This window comes from Falco rusticolus, chromosome W, assembly GCF_015220075.1.
Source record: "Falco rusticolus isolate bFalRus1 chromosome W, bFalRus1.pri, whole genome shotgun sequence".
Lineage (NCBI taxonomy): Eukaryota > Metazoa > Chordata > Aves > Falconiformes > Falconidae > Falco > Falco rusticolus.
Window position 1 is genome coordinate 24375226 of NC_051209.1, and position 25290 is coordinate 24400515.

Consider the following 25290-nt stretch of genomic DNA (forward strand, 5'->3'; position numbering starts at 1 on the left):
CAGTGTCCACACTGGGACCAATCATAGGGGAGATGGAAGCGTGTGAACAAGTAGTTTTAACCTATCACCTTTCAAATAACAAAGACTGCATAGCGTGTTTATTTTTAGCTGGGGGTATAAATTGGTTTGAGTCTATTAATACAGCAGCACTAACTTAAAAAAAAAAAAAAAAAAAAAAAAAAAAGAGGAGGGGGGAATGAAGGGAATGACCCCAGAGGCACAAATAGAGAAAGCATGTTATGTTCTGAAGTTTCTGAAAATCTCTGCCAACTACGCAGTGCCTCCGATTGTGTGACATTTTGTGTCAATTGGTGACAAGCAGCAAAAGCACCAAGGTGTCTTAGTATGCATGAAAGACCCTTGTACCAGGCATTGGTCAGGACCGCATGAATTGTTAGCTTGGGGGAGAGGTTATGCTTGTGTCTCTACAGATGAAGGTCCGCGATGGATACCTGCTCGCTGTGTGCGGCCTGAGCTTAGCGTGCCAGACCGTGGGAGCGCTGCTGCTGCCAGTCAACCCAACAACTAATGTGTGGTCTCCTTACTGAACCAGTCCTTGTCTGGTGTGCCCTTCCTTGAAACTGACTTGCAGACATTGTTGCAAAAAAGTGAATGTATGCGGGGAATGAAGAATCTTACTGAAAGTCTTGATATTTTTGATAATTGCTTACCTCTGTATAATGTTAACCCAAAAGAAGCCAATATTGTTTGCACTTTGAATGTCGATAGTTGTCTTTGTGTAGATGCTAATGTAATAGGAGGCTATGATGGGACCCTGACACCCACATAAATCAACACGTGAACATGTTGATAAGCATAATGCACTTAAAAGCAATATAACTTTGGATGAAGCATGTAATGATGTAGTTGATTTATGGAACTGATGGGAACGTATTGCAGCGGTTCTTCTCTTATCCGGAGTAACAGCAAGGAAAGCATTAAAGAGTTAAATCACCTTGTTTATTAGGCAGTTAAGAATGTGAGTCCAATTTGCCACCATTACATACAAAACAGAGCAACTATTGGCTTTTTGTTGTTGGCTCAAGAACACGGCTGTGAGGATTTTGATGGTATGTGCTGCATGGATTTTAGGCCCCCCATTGCAGCAACATGTTACCAAAATCTGAGACTATGTCAGCCTTTTTGGCATCAATTCACTCAATTGGCAGTATTGTTTGTTTGCTATTGCCTTGGTTGCCGTCATGTTTGTAAGGGCCCTGCAGAACATGACAAACCTGGTACTAGCTGTTCAAAAAACAAAAAGGGGGGATTGTTTGGGTCTGCAGATGAGTTAGTTGACTTCAAAGACTTAGCCATGTACCTTTAAGACAGCCACAAATTGTCAGGTATGTAAACAGGATGTGAAGAATGGGAACTTAGAACCGCAGCATACGGGCACCTACAGCAACAGCAAATAGCAAGCAAGAAGGACACAAAAACCTATCAGGGTCTAACACCTGCACTGTCTAAGATATATAAATAGTTTGTATAAACAATAAAGGCCATTTTGTCCAAACCCAGCCACGCAGACATAGTGGTTTTTTTCAGTCCACCTCACCTTGCGTCACCACATGCCACAAGACAGCTGCTAGGCTTGCTGGCTTAATCAGTTTTGGCCAACACCAATACTTTGCTTTTCCAAGGGTAAGTTGTAGTCTATGTTTTTAACATTTATTTTTATAAAACAATAGATATTTTGATGCCCGGTGTTGCCTATATTTTGGAAGGAAAGGTTCAAACCCCAGCCCATAAATTCTGTCCCTTCCCCTCCAGCTTTGCCCACACTACAGCATCTATGCTTCATCCACATTTTTTCTTTGCTCATTAGCTCTACATGAACAAGGAAGTTTCAAAGACAGTAGAAATACAGTGCATGGTTTTAAATAATTCCAATCCTATGAAATTACAGATCAGACTTTGAAAATACTGAAGAATTATTCAAATATTAGATTTTTAAACTTCCTTAGATATCAAATAACTTTAGAAGACAATGGCAAATCCCTCACTGAATTGATGAAACTGCTTCTAACATTAAAGGGTATATAAATATGCAAGAGCATTGCTGGACTCCCCTCTTAGTCAAACTGCACTGCACAATGGTGACACTCATGTTAGACTGAGTCATAGCTGGTTTTAGAAGTCAAATTGACTTAGTAGCTTTAGTCTGATGAATAGGAAATCACAACATGCTCTAAATTACTGTCCAAATTGTAAAAGTTGCTTACTATTAGAAATTATTCTGTAACTGGTTCATATAGAAGTCCCTTTAAAATATCTTACAGGAAAAGACTCCAGAGAAGTGGTATTACTTCTAGTGAAGGCAGACAATTATGCATTTAGGTTTGGCCATGGCAACCTTAAATTATAATGTGGTTAAGTACAAATCAATGTCAGAAAAACAATCTGAATACAGGGATTAGGGAAGAGAGATAGACCTGTGGAAAACAGAACAAAAATGTTGCGACAGAGGGAAGACACAGTCACTCAATATGAGTGAGCAGCAGACTTCGTTTATTGTCCCTTACAGTCACCTTTTATGCCTTCTTATAATTAGCTCATACATATTACAAAAGTTAAGCTCATTATTGGTTAGTTGCCTAAATACCAAGCCCGCCCCTTGTTTCTCTTCTGTAGTTATCTGTTCCCACCTGCAACATTCTTTTCCCACCAAAATCTTCCTGTTACTGTGTAACAAGAACAGCCAAAGACAGTTATTTTTGCTTTACTTCAGATAAGCTGAGAGCGATGTGCATTTTTGTCCAGCCAGCTGGACTATGTCTATGTGACCCTTTTCAGCTAGCCAGTTATCCACAATTCCCCCGTTTTTATTTTGGGCGACATAGGCTTGGTTGACCATTTTCAATAACAGCGTTTTAACACAGGAAAATACACAGCCAACTTATAAAATCTCAGTTCAGAAGTATAATTCCTGAAATACTTGAAAAATAAAGTTAGCTTGAAGCTTTAATTTAGATGCTCTTTCTGTTCCAGTGATATAAAAAGTTTAAAAAATTCAAAGGTAATTTTAAAGTTCTGAACATGGACTAATGCAAGCTCAAAACCCCAAAAGAAACCAAACTGATGTTTGACTAGGAATATTTGCAAATATTTTAGTGGAAAATCCCTGACCATTAACAATTTTCTGTCCAAATAACAACTGCCCTTATGCAACCGACCAGTCCATACATTTTCTGAAGAATACCTCATTGATATCAAAGAATTAACAAAGGGAAAAAATTAGTTCTAAGCTATATACATTCATAAGTGGATTTTTCAATAGTTACATACAGATTTACACAGTAAGCCATAATGGCTTGTAGGTGATACACACAAGAGTACGTTGCTTATCTGTCTGAATGTCTATGCTAAATTTGACAACTATGCCACAAGCCAAGCCTACATGGGTGCTGTATGTTATGCACGTTCCTTAACAAACAGAAGTATAATAGACAAATTCCCAAGATCTAGTCCCCAACCTAATTATATTATTTTGTAGCCAATTAAGGAAAATAACACAAATGTGCATACCTACATGTGCACACACCTTTTAGTTCAGAACCGATCTGTGATAAAAGGCCTTAGCCTTATGGCATCATCGAATCTTAACGAGTACAGTAATTAAAAATGCAGTCTTAATGTAAGTGCGATTTATGCTGACATTCCCTCAAATGCTACACGTGAGTATTTCTCGCTCAACTGCCTCAAGTTAAAATAGTAGTATTTGTTAATATGTATTAAAAATCATTAATTCTCTACAATAGCAGTTGACTTCCATAACACTTTGTAAGCAAAAGAGGCTTAAGATGGGTTTTCTGAATACTAACAATTTATTTTAGACTGTCTAAACTCAGGGCTTGAAAGATTTCACTCTGCCAGACGTAGAAACACTGTTGCACTCCAGTTGTGATATCCCTTTTCCCAAGTTGTCACATGCACATCTCGCTCAAGCAACATTATTGTTAAAGTTTCTCTCTGCTACATAAAAGCATATTGCACTTGTAGATATAAAAGACAGCACCCTTACTTAGATTATTACCTTATTACCTCATAACTCTTAGTATACCTTGTATCTCTGATTTCATCACTTCAAAAATTCACCAGAAGCAGATAAAACCACAGCCTCAGACTAAACTACACCTTAACTGCTGATTCAAATAAAGGCATTCTCTTCCAGATATGCCTAATGCTTACAAATAATTTTGGCTGGTTTTGATCAAAAAACTATTATTACAATAATGATCAAAAATAATAATCCCGTTTGCAAAATGCCTTTAAGCCAGCCTCCTAATCCCAACCAATTTCCACATTCAGAATACAGCATAAATACAGAATACAGCATAAATTATCTCCATCAAGGCAAAAAGGCTTCTCTTTAAGCACAGAGATGTTTGCTAGTTCAAGGCAGAAACCCATTTCTTGTAGGGGACATCTGAAGCACTTTTTTTTGGTGGGTTTGTAATGAATCCTGTATTTTTCCTTGAGAAGCTTAAGCTGTTCCTCTTGTTTCAGGAGTGTTTCCAACTCTGAGTTGTCGAATAGGTCCGTATTTCCCAAACATATCATACATTTCCTCCGCTGTGATTTTATACGGCAGGTTTCGAATATAGAGGATCCGATTGACCTCTGGGGGCAGCCGGATGTCAGCTCGCTTGGCCGCTTGCATCGCCATGGCGCCGATCGGAGGGGGGGGGATGGTGCCGCCTTGAAGAGAAACCGCGGCCGGGAAGGGGCCTGCCGGGCTGCGCCGCCGCTCGCCGCTGCCGCGGGGACCCGGATGCTATCCCATACGCTAATAACCCGAGTAATTCCTTTTTACAATCTATGTCCCGAACGCTCCGCTTTTCTAAAAAGCATATGAGCGAATCGTACGTCGCTTGTCTCTCCATACCTTCGTCAGCGCTGTTGCAGCCTTTGCGAGACTTCGGCGACACGTGGCCGGCGGGACCCTCTGTAGGTGCTCCCGGGCGCGGGGACTGTGCCCTTCCGCCTCCTGCGCTGCTTTCAGCACCGGTACCCGAATCTCCGTCGAACCGTGGCTCGCAGGTTCAGCCCTCTCTAGGGTCCCTGTTCGGGCGCCATTTGTCGCGACGGAGGGAAGACACAGTCACTCAATATGAGTGAGCAGCAGACTTCGTTTATTGTACCTTACAGTCACCTTTTATGCCTTCTTATAATTAGCTCATACATATTACAAAAGTTAAGCTCATTATTGGTTAGTTGCCTAAATACCAAGCCCGCCCCTAGTTTCTCTTCTGTAGTTATCTGTTCCCACCTGTACCATTCTTTTTCCCACCACGATCTTCCTGTTATTGTGTAACAAGAACAGCCAAGGATAGTGTATTTTTGCTTTACTTCAGATAAGCTGAGAGCGATGTGCATTTTTGTCCAGCCAGCTGGACTATGTCTATGTGACCCTTTTCAGCTAGTCAGTTATCCACACAAAAAGAATAAAGATGTAACAAATACCACAGTACCCATTCCAATGGGAATGTGACAGAGAACTTCCTATTCATCCAATTTTATACCTGCATTATTTTGTATCATCCTAAAGAAACAGCATATCACACCATCCCATACTGTTAATTTAATAGGGAGTTGGTGATGCTGACAACCCCTTCTCCTTTTCTTCACCAAGTGGTTTTTGTTTTGTTTTTTAAGTATTTGTACTAATAGCAGAAGTAATAAAAATTTGTCTAAAACCAAATTCTAAGTCACAGTTGGACCTCCAGTGTCTAACAAAAGCAAACTTCCACCTGAAAACTTCCTGGCTTTTGATGCAGAACATCTGATCCAACAGACTCCCCTGTGACTATTAGGACTTGATCCCTTACTCTCTCAACAAGCACTCTAATAAAGATTTTTTGACCTGGCTCTTTTATTCTCAGAAAACTGAAGTCTGTGAAATGTTGTATTGAGTTTATGTGGCAAGGTTTTGGTAGCAAGGGGGACTACAGGGGTGGGTTCTGTGAGAAGATGCCAGAAGCCTCCCCCATTTCAGAGCCAGCACCAGCCAGCTCCAAGGTGGACTTGACACTGGTCAAAGCTGAGCCAATCAGCGATAGTGGTAGCGCCTCTGGGATAACACATTTAAGAAGGGGAAAAAACTGCTGCACAACAGCAACTGGAAGAGAGGAGTGAGAATATGTGAGAGAAAAAACTCTGCAGACTGGAAAGCTGTGATTTAGAGTGATCAGCTAAGAGCTTTAAATCAAATTACAGTCTTAAAAGAAAATCATAAAAAATAAATGTTTTCCAACAAAATTCCCATAAAAGTGATACCTGAATTTGACTTATTACTTTTATTAATTAGCAAGCAGAAACGCTCTAAAGCCAGTTAGGTGTCATTGCCTCCCCTGATGAGAAGTGATGGCCTGTTACAGTATTTGAAGCTATTGCAAACTCCATGGCTTTGAGACTGCATACTTCAAGTATTGGCTTGACATCTGCAAAGATAATGGGAATTGCAGTAGAGTAAGCACTATTTGGGAGGGAGAAATCACAAGCACACACACATAGAAAACATTCATCTGATGTTTGCCTTGAGACATTAAGAATAAAAATAATCTCAACATGATTAATGTGAAGAACTGAAATGTTTATTTTCAGCAGAACTAGTATTTCACCCAGAGAGCTGGTCTATACAATCTTTATAATGCATGGAAATACTAAAAAAGATCAGTCGCAACCTTAAGGTATTATGAATACCTTCACTGGATCAGCATGGAAATCATCCCCTATGGCATTCAGGACACACATATATGTGTTGCCAGGCCAGAATAGCCAGTTTAAATTTCATGGTCATAACACTACTATGACAATATAATTTAAGCACAGTAGAGATCTCCATGCAGTGCTGCCTGACAAAGTAGTTTATTAACCATTTCAAGCTAATTTACATACAGTACATCTGTCTACGTATTTATACCTGACTAACTTTTTTCAGAAAAATCAAGTTTAGTGTGTAAGCAATGTTGATCTGGTTTTGTTATACTCTACACACTGCTCAGAAAATAGTATAAACTACTTGGCTGCCATTGCTTTCCCCACAAGAAGCATTTCATTTTGCCCTTGAGATAGCAACATGACCAGGAATTGCAGTAACACTAAACTACTGCCAAGAAGCTGTACCTTCTGCTCTATTATCTGCAATATTTCTGTGTCAGATGAGCACAGCTGATAGAACCGTTGCTAAGATAAAGTTTTGGGAGAGCTATCATTAAGCCTCATGGGCAGGGAAAAAGACAAGTTAAAGAACCTGAGTCAGGTCAAATTCAACGGTTAACAATACTTCTGGCTCCTAACAACTTTATAGTGCTAATGTCTTATTACCCAGCTAGGGAGAGAAAACTGAAAAGTTTAAGGACAAGACACTGGTTTGGAAACACCTGAAAAAAGCAAGTCAATAGGTAGCAAGCCAACTTCCACAGAAAGATTTGTCTATCCCATATGCTCAAACAGTATAGATTTTCACATTTTTTAGTTTTTAAAGCTTCAGAATGGCTTTGTAAAAGTTATTACATCCTAGAGTTTAGAATTAGCATGATTTGTTAATTCCCCTACAGCTACAGTATCATCTCTTCAAAATGGGACTCCGCATCCTGAATGATTTAAAGAAACGCATTTAACTAACCTTCAACAAGGGTAAGAGATCAGAGTGGATCAATCAGTAACAGCCAAAAATTAATTTTAAATACTTATTTAGGTAACTACAATGCTAATAAACACATCCTGAAATACTCATCTTCCACAATATTCTCTAGCCAACTTAAGAACCCTAGTATTCTAAATCTGACATCTCAAATTGACACATATCATAACCATCTTTATGAAGATAACATACTAGCACATCTTACAGAAGCTTTGCTGAACGATGAGGAATTACAAGGTAAAGAGTGAAGGGAAAAGCTAGTATGATGGATTTGGATACTTGTCCACAGCACAGAACATAAAGTAGTTACAGAGAGAGTACTCATTAAAAAAAACAGGAATTAATTCAAGAGATTAAGTTTAACAGGACACCAAATTCTCAATCTTACCAGAACTCATGACTGTGCAGTTTCCATACTGCTTCTTGCATGAAATGTATTCATTCCAGACTGAGCAATGCATCATAGTCCACAAATACTAACCTCTAATCCTCCTGCTAGAAAGTAAAAGCAGTACCAACGACCAGTAAAATAAGGTGACTGTTTGCAGCTTTCAGCACAAAACTTACCTGGTCAATGCATACAATAACCTGGGCTATCAATACACATCCTGAGTATGTTTACTTAATATCTATTTAAGGATTTTTAATATAATCCAAACTCTGCTCAAAGACAACAAATTGCACAATACTGACAAATTTTGCATTTCTCAATACTGGCAATACAAGAGAGACTGAAGTTATGAACTGGGACAGAACATACTGATGTCATATTTACACGAAAATCAATGTTTTCCTATTGAAGAACACTATATTCAGTGTGGTCAATCCAACAGAAAGGCCCCCCCACACCAAAAAAAAAAAAAAAAAAAAAAAAAAGGTATATCACTCAACAGTGATAGGAACTTGTCTTTATGCAACAGGGATGAAGAACTAGGAGAGAGGGAAAGAGACTGGCAGGTAGACAATCAAGAGTGGACATCCTATGCTAGAGTGCCTGGCCTATACAATCCCCAGGGCTTGATTTGTTTATCTTCTCCTGTGATATGAGGGATACCCACAGACACATAGGATACAGTACTAAGAAGAGTGGTTCCTAAACTACTGGACCCTATAGACCATTCTGAAGTTTCTGAAAACAAATTTAATAGCAGCACAGCTTCAGAGACCAGTTACCCACAGCTTGGTATTCACCGCACACACAGTGCATAATTACCTGGCTTGCCTGATGGTATTCAATGAGCCAAGCAGGCTGAACTACACTGGTAGAACAGCAAATTCTTCACTATAAAAAATGAGACTAAGCTACTGCTGGTTTGGTAAGCTGATTTCTCTCCCCCATCCCAAGTTTTCTGTGTTCTGACCATTGGGATCGGTAAACTCTCCACCAGCCAGGTACTACAAGCTCACTGTACAAGCTTATGTAAGATAGCAGTACCCATTAAATATTGAATACAGTACACTGACCCTATTGTGGTCAGGTAAATGTATTATCAAACATTTTGCAACTGGCTTCTAGAATGCTCAATTTTAAGACCTTAGTAGAGCATCAGAAGACTATTTTTATAACTGCGATGTTAACAGTCCAGTACATCTTGGTCTAGAAATAGTCTGAAATCCATGGGCAATTGCATTTAGATGCTAATACAAAATAGCTACTGAAACAAGACCTCTGCTCTGAACATTAGCAAATGTCTGATACTTAACCACAGATCCACAGAGTTGTTGCTGGCCCTGGCTTAGATGCGCTCATTCACTCAGAGAGCTGAGAGCTTATCAGTAACACATGCCTACATTGCTGGTTTTGACCATCTTGTTAAAAGACAGCTTACAAAGGAATGCTATATTGTAATACCCCAGCGTGTACTGTCTAAAGAGTCTTCAAAACTGCAAGTTTTGTCTTCTTGACATTAACATGCCAAGATACTACTTAAGAGTCATGACACCAACTTTATACCCTTTCTCCAAATGATTTTTATAGTCCTTCAGTATTTAGGATTATTTCTGCTCCCTCTACAGATATGAATTTGCACTGTTCATTAAGAAGCTACCATGCTAAAACACTAGCAGTACCGGAATTTATGAAATTGAGAAATTAAGGATTTTTGGTTTTGCAAGTCAAGTTTTTGTTTTCAGAAGTGCTCAATTTAATTCTAGAGAAAATACAAAATGTACTCCTCTTCAGTCATCTGTATTTGGAATACAATATACTTAACTGACATCTACAAACACAATATTGATTTAAAATAAATGAGATTATTTCCATTATTTGAATTTTTAAAGCTACATAATTCTGTGTCTGCTTAGAAGTTTTAATATATCCCAAAACCACTATAACATCATTTAGCCTTTTGCCAGGTTTTTGAAACACATTATCACTTTCTTGAGTACGTAGACAGCTGCAAGCTCAGGTTTATTCTGTTTAGGATTATTATTATTTTTTTCAAATGAAAGGGAAAACAACAGGAAAATAAAAGCTAGCCTAAGACGACATTCCTTCCTACATCTTGTACAGTGAGCCCTAGTGACTAGGACAGAGCCAGATGCAGCTGTTATCACCCTACATACAAAGAAGTTAATAAATTGGAGAATTCCAAGTGTCATTAACAGCTTGAGGAAAGAGACGCTTTTAAGTTCCATATTTCACATTCAAATTCTTGCATGACCAAAGTACAAAGGACATGAGTTATAACTTTTATACTCTGAACTGTTATAAAGTCGTAGAAAAACAGCATCTTGTTAATGCATTAAAAGTCTGCCTCCACCTTGCAGCTAGCCAAATCATACTGGGTTTTCTGTCGCTTTTGAACATGAATGAGTTTCCTTTCTATTCAAAGGTTATCAGGCAAGCACAAGGTTTATTTTTTCATCTCACTATACAAATTACTAAGAATACAACTGTGGAAAGTTTTCACAGGTATCTATATCATTTTTATAGCTACTCAATTAGATGTGATCAGGTTCATTTTAAAGATTTTATTCCTTCTAATTTCCTTAAAGACTCAAGTGGATATCCCAATTCACTTAGGGGATCTGCTGTAAAGCAGATTTCTCTAGAGACTTCTTCACTATATTGGGAAATTCACACCTAGTTTTTTTTTTAATCCTCTGAAGACTCCGGAAGAGTTAAAATGAGCCTTCGCTGCTCTTTAAGTTTCACCTTGCCACACCGAGCTTAAAGCAGTCGTTTTCAGGACTGACCAGGGAGAGGATCCTCACGGTGGGGATCTGGAAGCCAAGGCGGCTCTTCCAGCGATCCGATGTGGCTACAGCGGAGGCAAATATCTACACATCACGGTGCGTCCCCCTTTTCTTTCATCAGGTTGATGCACAGCACCGATGGCAGCAGGATTTCTGCTCCTTACGCACCCAGCCAGTAAAATCACTCCCCTCCGCGCGCATTCAGCAGCGCCCGCCTGAGCAGCAACAGCCCGCGCGGGCAGCCGCTTTCATCCCACCGACCCGACGGCCCCCGCGACATCCTTACCCCATGACGGCCGGCGGTGCCACGTCCCCGGGGCGCTCCTCACCGCAACGGCAACTCCGCAGCCCCCTGGCGGCAGCAGTTCGCTGGGCTGGGCTCGCCGCGCCGCCGGCTCGCAGCTGCCTGGCCGAGCGGGGCCGCCCACACACTAGGGAGCGCCCCACGCGGGCCGGGCTCCCATGGCCGCCGTCTCCGCCAGGAGCCCCCAGGCGGCACCCCCAGCCCTCGAGCGGGCGGCAGCTCCGGGGACAGACGGGTCCCCTCCTACGGGCGGACGGGGAGACGCTCGCCTTCTCCGCGAGGTGCTAGCGGCGGCTGCGGCGCTTCTCGCCAGGTGAGCAGCCGCCGAAAGCTCCGTGCGACTCAGAGGCGGAGCGGGATGGGGCAGGCGGTGCGCGTAAGGCTCCACGCCGCCGATTCCCCTAGCACCCCCGCCAGCAGCGTGGCGGGCACCAATGCATTCTCCCAAGGAGGCAGAGTGAGCCGCGGCACCGGCATCGGACTCCCGGCGTGCGGCGGCCGCGCGTTCCCCGCGGGCACCGGGGCGCCGCGCTCCCCCGATCTGCCCACCCCCGGCTGCAGAGATGCGGAGCGCCGCTCCTCCTTCCCGCAGCGGCGGGTCCGCTTCTTGCCGTCACGCCCTTTTCTGCGGCGAGCAAGCGGGCATCGTCCTGGGGCGCGGCGGGTCGGTCACTGTCAGCGGGAGAGGCTGCTGAGCCCGCGCTCCTCTGCGGCGGGGCCGCGGGCTCAGCCCCACTGGTGGAACGAAAGGAGCAAGCGAGCTCCGTGTCAGGCAGTGCCCGACTACTTCAGCGGCCTCGAGATGCTGCCTCTGCCCGCTCGCATCTACCGTCTTACGCCTCCACTCGCCTGTCCCCTCGCGGTGAGCTGGCGCAACCGCCAAGCCTGTAACCCACACCTCCGTCCCACTCCTGGGAAGGGAAGAGCAAGGAAGGGCCCTATAGTCCCACCATGCACACAGCCACAAGCTACTACTCGCAATGGCACCTGCTCAGTCTACCTCCATCCTTCACCCGAGGAGCTTTAAATAGCACTTGTCACCACGCTCTCCTACGCATCGACGTCACGTACCGCTCACGGCGCTGACGTCACCGGGGTGCGGGGGATGATGTCAGAGTGGTCCACGCTGCCGGAAGCGCTTCTATAATAGGGAATAGTGGCGGGGGGAGGGTTCTGGGCCCGCCGCGGCGCGGCTGCCTCCATGCGCCTCTCCGGGGCGCTGGCGGCGACCCTATCGCCTCCTCCCGCCCCCGTCCCCTGCGGCGCCGTCTCCACAGCAACACTGCGCGCGCGCGCAGCCGCGCCCGCCCCGGGTGCCGCGGAAACAATGGTGCGCCTTGCGGCTCGGCAGGGAAAACTGGATGTAAGGTCCTGGACCCGAGAACTACGGGTGAAGATTGCGCGGAGCCCACCACGGAAGGTGGCTGCGGCAACTTTCTAGCCCTCTGCCCTGGCCGTGGGAACGGCAGGGTGTCTGTCTCCAAAGACAGCTGGTCCCGTGTCCAAAACACATGCCTGCATCCCCCTGCTTTGCAAACACTTCAAAGCCGACAGCGTTACTGGCTAAAAAGGAAAGAAACACAGCAGGCATTCTAAAATTGAAAAAATACAAAAGTAGATTCCAGCACATCCATGCTAATAGTATTGCAAAGAAACTGCCAGCACCATGAGCTTACCAGATCCTACTGTTTTTGGCTCAGTCCTTCAATGGCACCATGCAAACAGCATGTGTTGCTGCTTCTAATTCAACAGTAGCCCAAGCTCCAGCACTATCTGCTACCTTGCTGGGCACCTACCTCATCTTAGGTTCAGCAAACATTTCCATTAATTCTCTGAGTTTTCCTGAATTTATAAATATTAGGTGTAACTGCTCCTAGACAATGTCAATGGCATTGGGATACCAAAGGTGGAACATGCATCCTAGCTACTTCTAGGACCACTACCAATATTTTCATAGTGTTTTCCTGCTTAAGTGAAGTTGTAGCCACCAGAGGCATATTAAACTATAATGAGTGTGAGAGGGAGATACTAGATGTCAATCCCCACATAAAAATGGAAACTCAAAGTTTCACTAACAGATGTTATGTCACTGTAAAACATGACAAAAACAACAACGGTATGCTCACAACTTTTGCTTTAACAAAAGGTTTGTCCTCTCATAAGATTACTACTACTTGAAACCAAGTGTATCCCAGGAAGAGACTGGAATGAAAGACAGCAAAAGGATTTACCTAACAATGTGTTCTCCAGAGTAAGAACAAATATTTTCAAAAGTTATTTTAATTCATATATGCATGTGTTTTACAGACCCTTGCTTCAACATTTTGACCTATAAAAGTAATCAGCTATAGGAAAAATGAAGATGATAACAAATTAAATAGCAAGGGAAACCTTCTCCAAACAAAAACAAGCATAAAAAACCTAGCATGAAACATTCCTACCAGTAGCAGCAAGGCAGATTGCCTTACAAGAAAGAAAGAAAACAACAGCTTCCTCAGTTTCCCATTTTGTAGAGGAATGAAGGTAGGTTAATTAACATTGATAACATACAGCTGTGGGCTTGCTTCAGGGGCAGTGGGTTGGCTGATGTGGATAATGTGCAGCTGTGGCTGGTTCCTGCTAAGTAGTGAAATAGCTCTAAGGGGTATGTAAGGGAAGGATCTGATGAAGACTGATGTGGAAGAAGCAGAGGGAGGAAGGAGAGCATGTGCTCTAGACATAGGTGAGGGCCTGAATGAGGAGAAGCTGGCTGGAAGAGGAGCCTGGAGGTAGAAGAATCTGGATATAGCAGAGGCAAGAAGCAGGGTGGACTGGTCTGAAGAGCATGAAGAAACAGCATGGACAGTAAATAAACTTTTGAAACCTCATGGGGGATTGGTGGCTGTGCTGGGGTAAGGTGTGAGAGCTACTTATTGAAGTTAAACTGGTATGTGATGGTAAGAGTCTTGTTGTAGCTAGCTAGTTTTGATAGTGCTGAGATGCTATTTCTCATATACTCCTTCATAACCTAAAGTAAAGGCTACAAAAACTTTAGACTGTGGTAACAGTCTAAGGTTTGTTGTGGGCAATGCTTGGAACATGCATGGTTGTGTCATGGTTTAACTTCAGCCAGCAACCAAGCACCATATAGCTGCTTGTTTACTCGGCCTCACCCAGAGGGATGGGAAGGAGAATTGGAAAGGCATGTAAAACACAAGGGTTGAGATAAGAGCAACTCAAGTAAAGCAAAAGCCATGCAAACAAAGCAAAAAAAAATCATTCACCACTTCCCATAGGCAGGTAGGTGTTCAGCTATCCCCAGGGAAGCAGGGCTCTATCACATGTAATGGTTACTTGGGAAGACAAATTCCATATGTTTTCCCCCCTTCCTTCTTCCCCCAGTTTATATACTCAGCATGACATCATATGGTATGGAATATCTCTTTGGCTAGCTTGGGTCACCTGTCCTGGCTGTGTCTCCTCCCAATTTTCTGAGCCCCTCCAGCCCTTTCACTGGCAGGGCCCAAGGAACTGAAAAGTCCTTGACTTAGTATAAACATCACCCAGCAACAACTAAAAACATCAGTGTCATATCAAGGTTGTTCTCACATCATAACCAAAACCCAGCACTGTACTAGCTACTAAGAAGAAAAGTAATGCTATCCCAGCTGAAACCAGGGCATTATGATAAAGCTGCATTACTTTTCTGGACTACCATTGTCATTTTTTGGTTGAGGTTTCACATGCAGACTCTGAATCATGTGAAGTTCTATGTATGTTCCACTAAAATCAAATTAGATGTACAAGCTTCTAATAGTGAAACTGTTTGTGGTAGTCCCCAGTCTTGTTTGGGGTAAGATAAAGATGCGTAACAGTTCTTCTGTATAAGAGTGAGAGAGACTATGATAAAAAATAACAGTTTAGACAAGTGTAAACAACACAGATTATAAATATATTCCTTGATGTCAAGTAGTTAGCAGCCTAGATTAATTAGTTTTTAAAAGTCCCACATGATGTTTTGCATGCAGGAACAGCAGGTTAAGAGCGAAGAAACTAATGCTCTAAATCAACATATGAATAACTCTGTTGCATCAGTTTTTTCGGCTCAAGCTCACACACTAATGCAAGTGCTTTAGTATTATGTCCAAAGTATTTCATTCAGTTATCACAGAGGTGGCTCCATCTGTCTCTGCCTTTCACCTCGTTCACATATTTGGGTTGCACAAAGTATGATGTTTTCTCACCGCATGGGTGCAAAACCAGAACTCCCTGAGACTGAAGATAAAAGAAACCAAACACACACTGAGCCCTTGGGGGAAGAATTGCATGTTCAGCTGAGAATCAGAGGTGTGAACAGATTCAGGGGCAAAGAAAAAGTGCTATCTCCAGAACAACCCTGTGTGGGATACCAAGAATGTCTTTATTGACTTGTGAAATGCCCTGTATATTTCATGCTCCTCTATAATAAAATGAGTACTGGGACAGATAATATCCCAGGTGGGGGAACAGAGCTGTAGGGATGAAGAAAGCATCACTTTAACTCTTATGGCTAATCTTTTTTTCTTCTTAATTTAAACAATGTTAATTGATTATTACAGTTAAGTGCAGCAGCTCCACATAATTAATAACTTCCCTTCCATATTTATTGTTACTGTTCCTCCAGGTCTGACTGAGCCTTTCACTAAGCCTTAAGCTTTGTCTCAATTATACCCTTTTACAATTTTGATCAGTTTCCAGGTTGATTTGGTTGAATTAACATTATTTGTCTTGTGGATAAAGCCTTTGTTTATGCTTCCCAAGCTTACTGAAATCACTTCTCTGTCTTGCCATTCTCTGAATTAATATAAGATGCAAAACCACGGTGACATCCATCAGCCAAGGCTGAATTATGCACACAGATAAAAAGAAAGCAAGCTAGGAGATTAAATGATAGACATTAACAGGAGAAACAACACGCAACCACCTCATCTTAAAGACTGAAGTAATATAACATGGTGTTGTGATTTAACCTGCTTGCCCGCTCCCCCCTCACCCAGAGGGATGGGGAGGAGAATCAGAAAAGAATGTAAAACTCGAGGGTTGAGATAAGAACAATTTAATAGGTAAAGCAGAAGCCACGCATGCAAGCAAAGCAAGGAATTCATTCACCACTTCCCATGGGCAGACAGGTGTTCAGCCATCCCCAGGAAAGCAGGGCTCCATCACACGTAACGGTTACTCGGGAAGACAAACACCATAACTCCAAATGTTCCTCCCTCCTCCTCCTTCCCCGCAGTTTATATACTCAGCATGACATCATATGGTATGGAATATCTCTTTAGCTAGTTCAGGTCACCTGTCCTGGCTGTGTCCCCTCCCAATTTTCTGTGCCCCTCCAGCCCTCTGGCTAGCAGGGCCCAAGAAACTGAGAAGTCCTTGATTTAGTATAAACATCACCCAGCAACAACTAAAACCATCAGTGTCCTATCAACATTGTTCTCTCACCAAATCCAAAACACAGCACTGAACCAACCACTAAGACAAAAATTAACTCTATCCCAGCTGAAACAAGGGCACATGAAGAAATTTAATAGTGATGACAAGAGGCTCAGCTCTAAATTGGTTGCATTGGGGTTTTTTTCCCATGCTGTTTTAGAACGCTTTTCTTTGTCTGAAGCACTCTGATGGAGGCAGTCTTGAGCTGTAGATCATGTTGCCCGATGGAAACTATGAGCAGGTCAATGGCTGTAACATTGTAAGATACCAAGCAATGCCACCATCAAACAAGAGATGGATGGTTTCAGGCGGGGCAAAGCACAGGTTGGTACAGGAGAAAGACTTGTTTACTGCTCTGAAGCAGCGTGTTCCTGGCATATATATTCATAGACAATAATCGAGCTGCCAAACCCTGCTCTGACATCTTTGCCTTGAATGGCCAACCAGCTGGGGCAACACCTATAAATTTGGCAGCAGTATCAATACCTCTGAAAGGAATATTGGGTTGAACCTCCTGGTAGGAAACCTGTAGATGACAGAAACAGATGGCTGTGCCATCTGAATTTCAAGCCTGCTGAGTACTGGCATAGCCATTGGCCTGGCCAAAATCCTTGAACAGCAGAACAGAGCTGGAAAAGCAAGAAGAACCACAAGAGTCTGCATTTTGACTAGCCTTCCATGGTACCTCTGCTTTCTTCATGCAAAACCAGATCTGTATTGGTCGATCGCACATTGGTTATGAGCTACCATTTCTATGGAAAAGACAGACATGCTTGTGAGAGAGACAGGGAAATCCCATTTCTCTAGATAAAGCACTGAAAAGATTTGAACTTCAGTTCCTTGTTCAGGTCTAGTCAGCACATTCAATAAAAGGAATTCTAGCTGCACCAAAACCAAATAGAAACTCTAAGGATGTTTAAGGAACCTCAGAACTCTTATTTGATAATAGAAAAATAAAAATTGGCTTGTTTGGTTTATCAAACTAAAATCTGATACAACATACTATTATGTTCTCCAAATATTTTGAGTGAGGCTAAAACAAGCAGGGGAGCAAAAAGAGCTATTAAAGGGCAAAATACTAAATGGGTATAATCTTGTTATAAATATTTTTTCCTGGCACTCCAAAGGTTGTTGCTCTTCAAGGAGCTGGTAGCTTCAAGAATATCCTTCTAAAATAAGTATTGGGTGTAAAAGAAACAATGACTGAAAAGTAATCACAGGATTCAGATGGCAGCCATCACTGTCTCCATATGGGAGAGGTGAAGGTAGCTGGAAGAATGGAGACATTCTTCCTCCAGCAGCTTGCAACCTGCAGACACCACTTCCTCCAAGTCTCTGGGCTGGAGTAGTGAAAGGGTTAAGACCCTGAAACCAAGGAAGATGTTGTGAGTACCTTAGATACTTAGTTGAACAAAGGAGGCTTTGGATGGCTGTAAAATAAGGGATGGGGGTAAGATAAGGGGGCACTCAGATAATCTCAGGGTAGACAACTGGGTCTTGAGAAACTGATACACAGGACCATAATGATAAGAAAGTTACAAGAGGGTGGCAACAATAGCCTCTTAGGATATGGTCTACTGATCCCAGAACTGAGTTTGCCCAGAAGGTCAATCAGTGGGCACAGCGAAGAAGACTACAAGCCTTCATCTGAAGACCCAGACAACCACCCAAAGACCACCAGGGAAGATGACTGTGCATGTGGACCAGGCGTTTGCATATGTTAATGAGTCCCAGGAAATGTCATGTATATGTAAATAAGTTCTCAGAAATCTTGTGAATATGTATAACTTTATGGTGTATAGCCTCTGAAAGTTTGTCAGATTGTTGGAGCACTTATGGAGGAGCTATCCCCAGTGCTACCCCAGTGCTGCAATAAGGAATACCTTACTTAATAACAGTCTGCTGTTATTGAGTTTTATTATATCAGACTCCTTACCCAGCTGCACCTAGCTTCCCACTTTGGTGAGGTTAGAAAGCAAGGGGGTTTGGATGCTGCTGATCTTTGTATCAGTAGTATTGCTGCTCCTTTACATCAGCTGCCATTTTGTTTAATACCAGATGAGTGTAGGTTTCAAAATTCCTAAAGAAAATAAGGGGTTTTATTCCCTTTGTAGAAGAGGGAGCCACCACCTCACACTTTCCTCGGGTCTCATACATTGCTGCTATTCTGTGTCTCTTCCTTCCTTCTACTCTTCTATGATTTTTCCTTGCCATCCTTTCTCCTGTCTAATCTCAAATATCCCTACACACACATATGCTTCTTTCAGTGAGTGGGAGCACTTCACCATTTTCCCTTGCAGTATCTGTGTTTAATTTATGAAGGAGAGGAAAAGAGTGAATGGCATTGTTTTCCCTGAGCCCAAGGTTTTTGTCTGAATTTTCATCAGTCTAGAAAAATCTTCGCTGTCCCATCAGGTGGTTCTGGAAGGATTCTGGAGGAATTTAAATTTGTGGATAACGGACTAGCTGAAAAGGGTCACATAGACATAGTCCAGCTGGCTGGACAAAAATGCACATTGCTCTCAGCTTATCTGAAGTAAAGCAAAAATAACTGTCTTTGGCTGTTCTTGTTACACAGTAACAGGAAGATTTTGGTGGGAAAAGAATGTTGCAGGTGGGAACAGATAACTACAGAAGAGAAACAAGGGGCGGGCTTGGTATTTAGGCAACTAACCAATAATGAGCTTAACTTTTGTAATATGTACGAGCTAATTATAAGAAGGCATAAAAGGTGACTGTAAGGTACAATAAACGAAGTCTGCTGATCACTCATATTGAGCGACTGTGTCTTCCCTCCGTCGCGACAAATGGCGCCCGAACAGGGACCCTAGAGAGGGCTGAACCTGCGAGCCACGGTTCGACGGAGATTCGGGTACCGGTCCTGAAAGCAGCGCAGGAGGCGGAAGGGCACAGTCCCCGCGCCCGGGAGCACCTACAGAGGGTCCCGCCGGCCACGCGTCGCCGAAGTCTCGCAAAGGCTGCAACAGCGCTGACGAAGGTGTGGAGAGACAAGCAACGTATGATTCGCTCATATGCTTTTTAGAAAAGCGGAGCGTTCAGGACATAGATTGTAAAAAGGAATTACTCGGGTTATTAGCGTATGGGATAGCATCCGGGACCCCCGCGGCAGCGGCGAGCGGCGGCGCGGCCCGGCAGGCCCCTTCCCGGCCGCGGTTTCTCTCCGAGGCTGCACCCCCCCCTCCACCCCCCCCCGCTCCGATCGGCGCCATGGCGATGCAAGCGGCCAAGCGAGCTGACATCTGGCTGCCCCCAGAGGTCAATCGGATCCTTTATATTCGGAACCTGCCGTATGAAATCACAGCGGAGGAAATGTATGATATTTTTGGGAAATACGGACCTATTCGACAAATCAGAGTTGGAAACACTCCTGAAACAAGAGGAACAGCTTAAGCTTCTGAAGGAAAAATACGGAATTGAGTACAAACCCACCAAAAAAAGTGCTTCAGATGTCCCCTACAAGAAATGGGTTTCTGCCTTGAACTAGCAAACATCTCTGTGCTTAAAGAGAAGCCTTTTTGCCTTGATGGAGATAATTTATTCTGTATTCTGTATTTATGCTGTATTCTGAATGTGGAAATTGGTTGGGACTAGGAGGCTGGCTTAAAGGCATTTTGCAAACGGGATTATTATTTTTGATCGTTATTGTAATAATAGTTTCTTGATCAAAACCAGCCAACACTATTTGTAAGCATTAGGCATATGTGGAAGAGAATGCCTTTATTTGAATCAGCAGTTAAGGTGTAGTTTAGTCTGATGCTGTGGTTTTATCTGCTTCTGGTGAATTTTTGAAGTGATGAAATCAGAGATACAAGGTATACTAAGAGTTATGAGGTAATAAGGTAATAATCTAAGTAAGAGTGCTGTCTTTTATATCTACAAGTGCAATATGCTTTTATGTAGCAGAGAGAAACTTTAACAATAATGTTGCTTGAGCAAGATGTGCATGTGACAACTTGGGAAAAGGGATATCACAACTGGAGTGCAACAGTGTTTCTACGTCTGGCAGAGTGAAATCTTTCAAGACCTGAGTTTAGACAGTCTAAAATAAATTGTTAGTATTCAGAAAACCCATCTTAGGCCTCTTTTGCTTACATAGTGTTATGGAAGTCAACTGCTATTGTAGAGAATTAATGATTTTTTAATACATATTAACAAATACTACTATTTTAACTTGAGGCAGTTGAGCGAGAAATTCTCACGTGTAGCATTTGAGGGAATGTCAGCATAGATCGCACTTACAGTAAGACTGCATTTTTAATTACTGTACTCGTTAAGATTCGATGATGCCATAAGGCTAAGGCCTTTTATCACAGATTGGTTCTGAACTAAAAGGTGTGTGCACATGTAGGTATGCACATTTGTGTTATTTTCCTTAATTGGCTACAAAATATTATAATTAGGTTGGGGACTAGATCTTGGGAATTTACCTATTATACTTCTGTTTGTTAAGGAACGTGCATAACATACAGCACCCATGTAGGCTTGGCTTGTGGCATAGTTGTCAAATTTAGCATAGACATTCAGACAGATAAGCAACGTACTCTTCTTGTGTGTATCACCTACAAGCCATTATGGCTTAGTGTGTAAATCTGTATGTAACTATTGAAAAAAACACTTATGAATGTATATAGCTTAGAACTAATTTTTTCCCTTTGTTAATTCTTTGATATCAATGAGGTATTCTTCAGAAAATGTATGGATTGGTTGGTTGCATAAGGGCAGTTGTTATTTGGACAGAAAATTGTTAATGGTCAGGGATTTTCCACTAAAATATTTGCAAATATTCCTAGTCAAACATCAGTTTGGTTTCTTTTTGGGTTTTGAGCTTGCATTAGTCCATGTTCAGAACTTTAAAATTACCTTTGAATTTTTTAAACTTTTTATATCACTGGAACAGAAAGAGCATCTAAATCAAAGCTTCAAGCTAACTTTATTTTTCAAGTATTTCAGGAATTATACTTCTGAACTGAGATTTTATAAGTTGGCTGTGTATTTTCCTGTGTTAAAATGCTGTTATTGAAAATGGTCAACCAAGCCTATGTCGCCCAAAATAAAAACGGGGGAATTGTGGATAACTGACTAGCTGAAAAGGGTCACATAGACATAGTCCAGCTGGCTGGACAAAAATGCACATCGCTCTCAGCTTATCTGAAGTAAAGCAAAAATAACTGTCTTTGGCTGTTCTTGTTACACAGTAACAGGAAGATTTTGGTGGGAAAAGAATGTTGCAGGTGGGAACAGATAACTACAGAAGAGAAACAAGGGGCGGGCTTGGTATTTAGGCAACTAACCAATAATGAGCTTAACTTTTGTAATATGTATGAGCTAATTATAAGAAGGCATAAAAGGTGACTGTAAGGGACAATAAACGAAGTCTGCTGATCACTCATATTGAGCGACTGTGTCTTCCCTCCGTCGCAACAAAATTCACCATTTTTTCTCCCAGAATAGATGAAGAAATGTAAGTGTTGCCTTATATTCAACTAAATGTGGTGCTCTGAAACTAGGACTGGATTTGCTTTTCAAAGCAAATGTATGACATAATTCCCTGAGATGCCTTATGGTTCTGTCACCAAAATCGGGAATCAAACCTCTTAACACCAATGTAGTATTAAGAAGCAGGCACTCCTTTATTGCAGTGCTGGGTGCTTGGTGGAATCTCCACAAATCAAGCACACCTGTGTAGATTTTGCCATTACATTTATACACTAAATTACAAGATCGTATGCTCCCAGTTACAATGGTTGGTTAGAAGTTTGCATATAATTGTAATATTTGCTGTGTCATCATTTACTGTTACTATGCTTGTACAGAGGAAGGGTCTTCACCTGGGCAAGGGTCTTCTTGACCTGTGGGTGTGATTTTTAGTATTATAATGAAGGTAGTTCAGTTCAGGACACCTTAAAAGTAAGTTTTGTTGCGAAGTTAGAAGGCTGGATATCAGCCTTGCCAAGCTGTCCAATAACTCATCCTATACACAATAGAACCCAGGTGCTCTGGTTATGGTCTAGAGAATAAAGACTAAGGGTATTATGGACTATAGCATAGGGATTTCAAGTAACAGTCTCAGATAACAAGCAGTACAGCAATTCATACGTCATTGGTTAATAAGTGCTAAAATAATTCTAACACAGAGGTTAACTCCATAAAATCAAAATGCTCTTATAACTAACTTACATAAAAACAAAATATAGAAAGATTTGGTAAAATCTTAAGATAATCTGCAACATTTCCCCCCTTTGAAAGTTTTGAAAATCATTTCAAGACTTTCATCCCTATTTCTAAAATTTATCTATCAATTTATTTTCACTTATCATGTGTTAGTGGGAGCCTTAGAATCGCTTATTTTTCATCTTGTTGTCTGGTTACTGCTTGGATTAGCATCCAATTAAAGGCAGTGTTGCTGTTTATTTGTTTCTTTAGACAATAATAAATCAGAAAAGTTGTCAAAAAGATTAACAAAACTAATGCAGTGTTAATCAGTGATTTAATCTATGAACTCAAATTCCATCCCAGTCCACTGAAAATTTTATCTATCCAATTTTCTTGTATGTTTTGTTGAAGTTTTTGGGTATCAGTTTTTATTTTCTCCAATAAGTTTAAATCATATTGAGTCACATTTGGGATATGTATACAGCAGTGGTCCACTCTGTCTTTTAGATATCCACATATACCAAACCGAATCCCAAATTATTTTCTTCTTTATAGAGTTTGGTTATTCTTTTTATATTTTGTCTCTGTAATCCATATATTGGTGTTGGTTGTAACAATCTTAGGGTAATAACACCATCCCTTATTATTTCTTAAACCTTCATATAATCTGGGTTTTGTTACAAATTGTCCTTTATATTCCCAAACGGTTGAATATATTGGTGATTCTTCCCCAACTTTAACCTTTTGTAATTCCTAAGTCTCTCTAGGTTTCTGTTTCTAAGTCATTGTCCCATTTTTATATTTTAATTTAGTCAGATTCGTAGTTAAAATTTACCCATGGAATTTGCTCACCCACTGCCCTTGGTATTGGTAAACAAGCTGTAATCTATGACACATTTTTCAAATTAGCAAACTCCTTGATTAATCCTAACATTAAATTTTCTTCCTGAGTTTTCCTTGGGAGATATATTAATTGTTCTGTTTCTTTTTGTCTTTTACTTCTAATTTTTCTCTACCTAAGATCGGCATCTCCATATCCTTTTGACACTTCATTTTTTTTTGTCTCAAACCAGGCTCCCACTAACAATAATTCCAGAATATGTATTAATTCCACAAACATTACAAATTGATATCCAAAATTAGACATATTTCAGGGTCAATTTTTGAAGTTTCAGCATCCCTTTTAACAATCATCCATGCTGGCGGAGCTTTCTTCACTCTAGTATAATGTATCCACGCATCCAACTCAGCAATTTTGATGGCGGTGAATGTAGTTAGCAACACCTGGAAAGGTCCTTTCCAACATTCCTGGAGAGGTTCAGAAGTCCAGGTCTTTACATAAATATAATCTCCCAGTTGAAAATCGTGTACTGGGTTTTCTAAATACAGTGGTCTGTTCCACACAATCACACTCCGAAGTGTAGTTAGAGTTTTTCCTAGAGAAAGCAGATAGTTATATACATCTTGATTCCCTTTTAAATGCATGTTTATATTTGGTTCAGGAGATTCATAAGGTTTTCCATATAATATCTCATAAGGACTAACTGATGTCTATGCTTTTGGTTGAACCCAAATCTGTAAAAGGGCCAATGGAAGAGCTTGAGGCCATTTTAAATTGGTTTCTTGACATATTTTACTAATTTGCCTCTTCAATGCTTGATTCATTCTTTTTATCTTCCCACTAGATTGCGGCCTCCAAGGTGTATGTAAATACCAAGTAATTCCCAACACCTTACTAATATTCTGTACTACTTCTGCAATAAAATTTGGACTTCTGTCATATGAAATCCCAATAGGTACTCCAAATCTCTGAATGATTGCTTGTAACAAGCATTTAATAACTTCTTTTGCTTGGTTGGTCCAACAGGGAAAGGCTTCTGGCCATCCTGAAAAAGTATCAACCCCTACCAGAATGTATCGATACCCATTTTGTCTTGGTAATTCTGAAAAATCTATTTGCCAATAATCTCCTGCTTCCATTCCTGATCTCAATGTTTCCATCTGTGCTTTTTTTTTTTTTTTCATTAACGGATTATTTTTTAAACAAATTTCACATTTTACAATTGTTTTCTTTGCCATTTCTCACATCTTTACTGATACAATTTGCCTTTTCAGGAAGGTGATTAATGATTCTGCTCCTCAATGACATTCCCTATGTTTTATCTGTATAATTTCTCTCATTAAAAGTGGTGGGATCTGCAACAGTTCAATATTTCTAACTTTGTTCTGTTGCCAGTGAATGCTGGTTTTCTGGCACCTGCTTCCAACATCTCACTTTCTTACCACCAGAAACAGGTCATATATCTCCTACACAGCTCTGTGGCACTACACTCCTACAGGAATTTTTCAAAGATACTGAGCCCTGAGTAATGCTTTTGTTACCGAAATCTCGGAATGAAGAACTTATTGACACCAATGTGATGTAGATAAGCAGACACTTCTTTATTGACGGCCGGGTGCGTGAGCGAGTCCTCTCACGATCAACGCACACCAGGTCCCATAATCAGATTCC

The 25290-nt window shown here is 41.4% G+C and overlaps 1 protein-coding gene across 3 annotated transcripts in view; it reads right to left on the reverse strand.

Moving 5' to 3' along the window:
* Nucleotides 1–12374, reverse strand: part of LOC119140851 (homer protein homolog 1-like) — a 122784-nt gene extending 110410 nt beyond the window's left edge. Inside the window, exon 1 of one of the 3 annotated variants that reach the window (XM_037372485.1) lies at nt 12222–12374. Coding sequence is in view for 2 of the 3 variants with exons in the window: in XM_037372484.1 (XP_037228381.1) it covers nt 11133–11137 (5 nt within the window). In the remaining variant the exon portion in view is untranslated. Of the gene's footprint in view, nt 1–11132; nt 12159–12221 lie in introns of those variants that run through there. The other 2 variants (XM_037372484.1, XM_037372483.1) reach the window with 2 other exon arrangements.
* Nucleotides 12375–25290: the final 12916 nt, after the last annotated feature.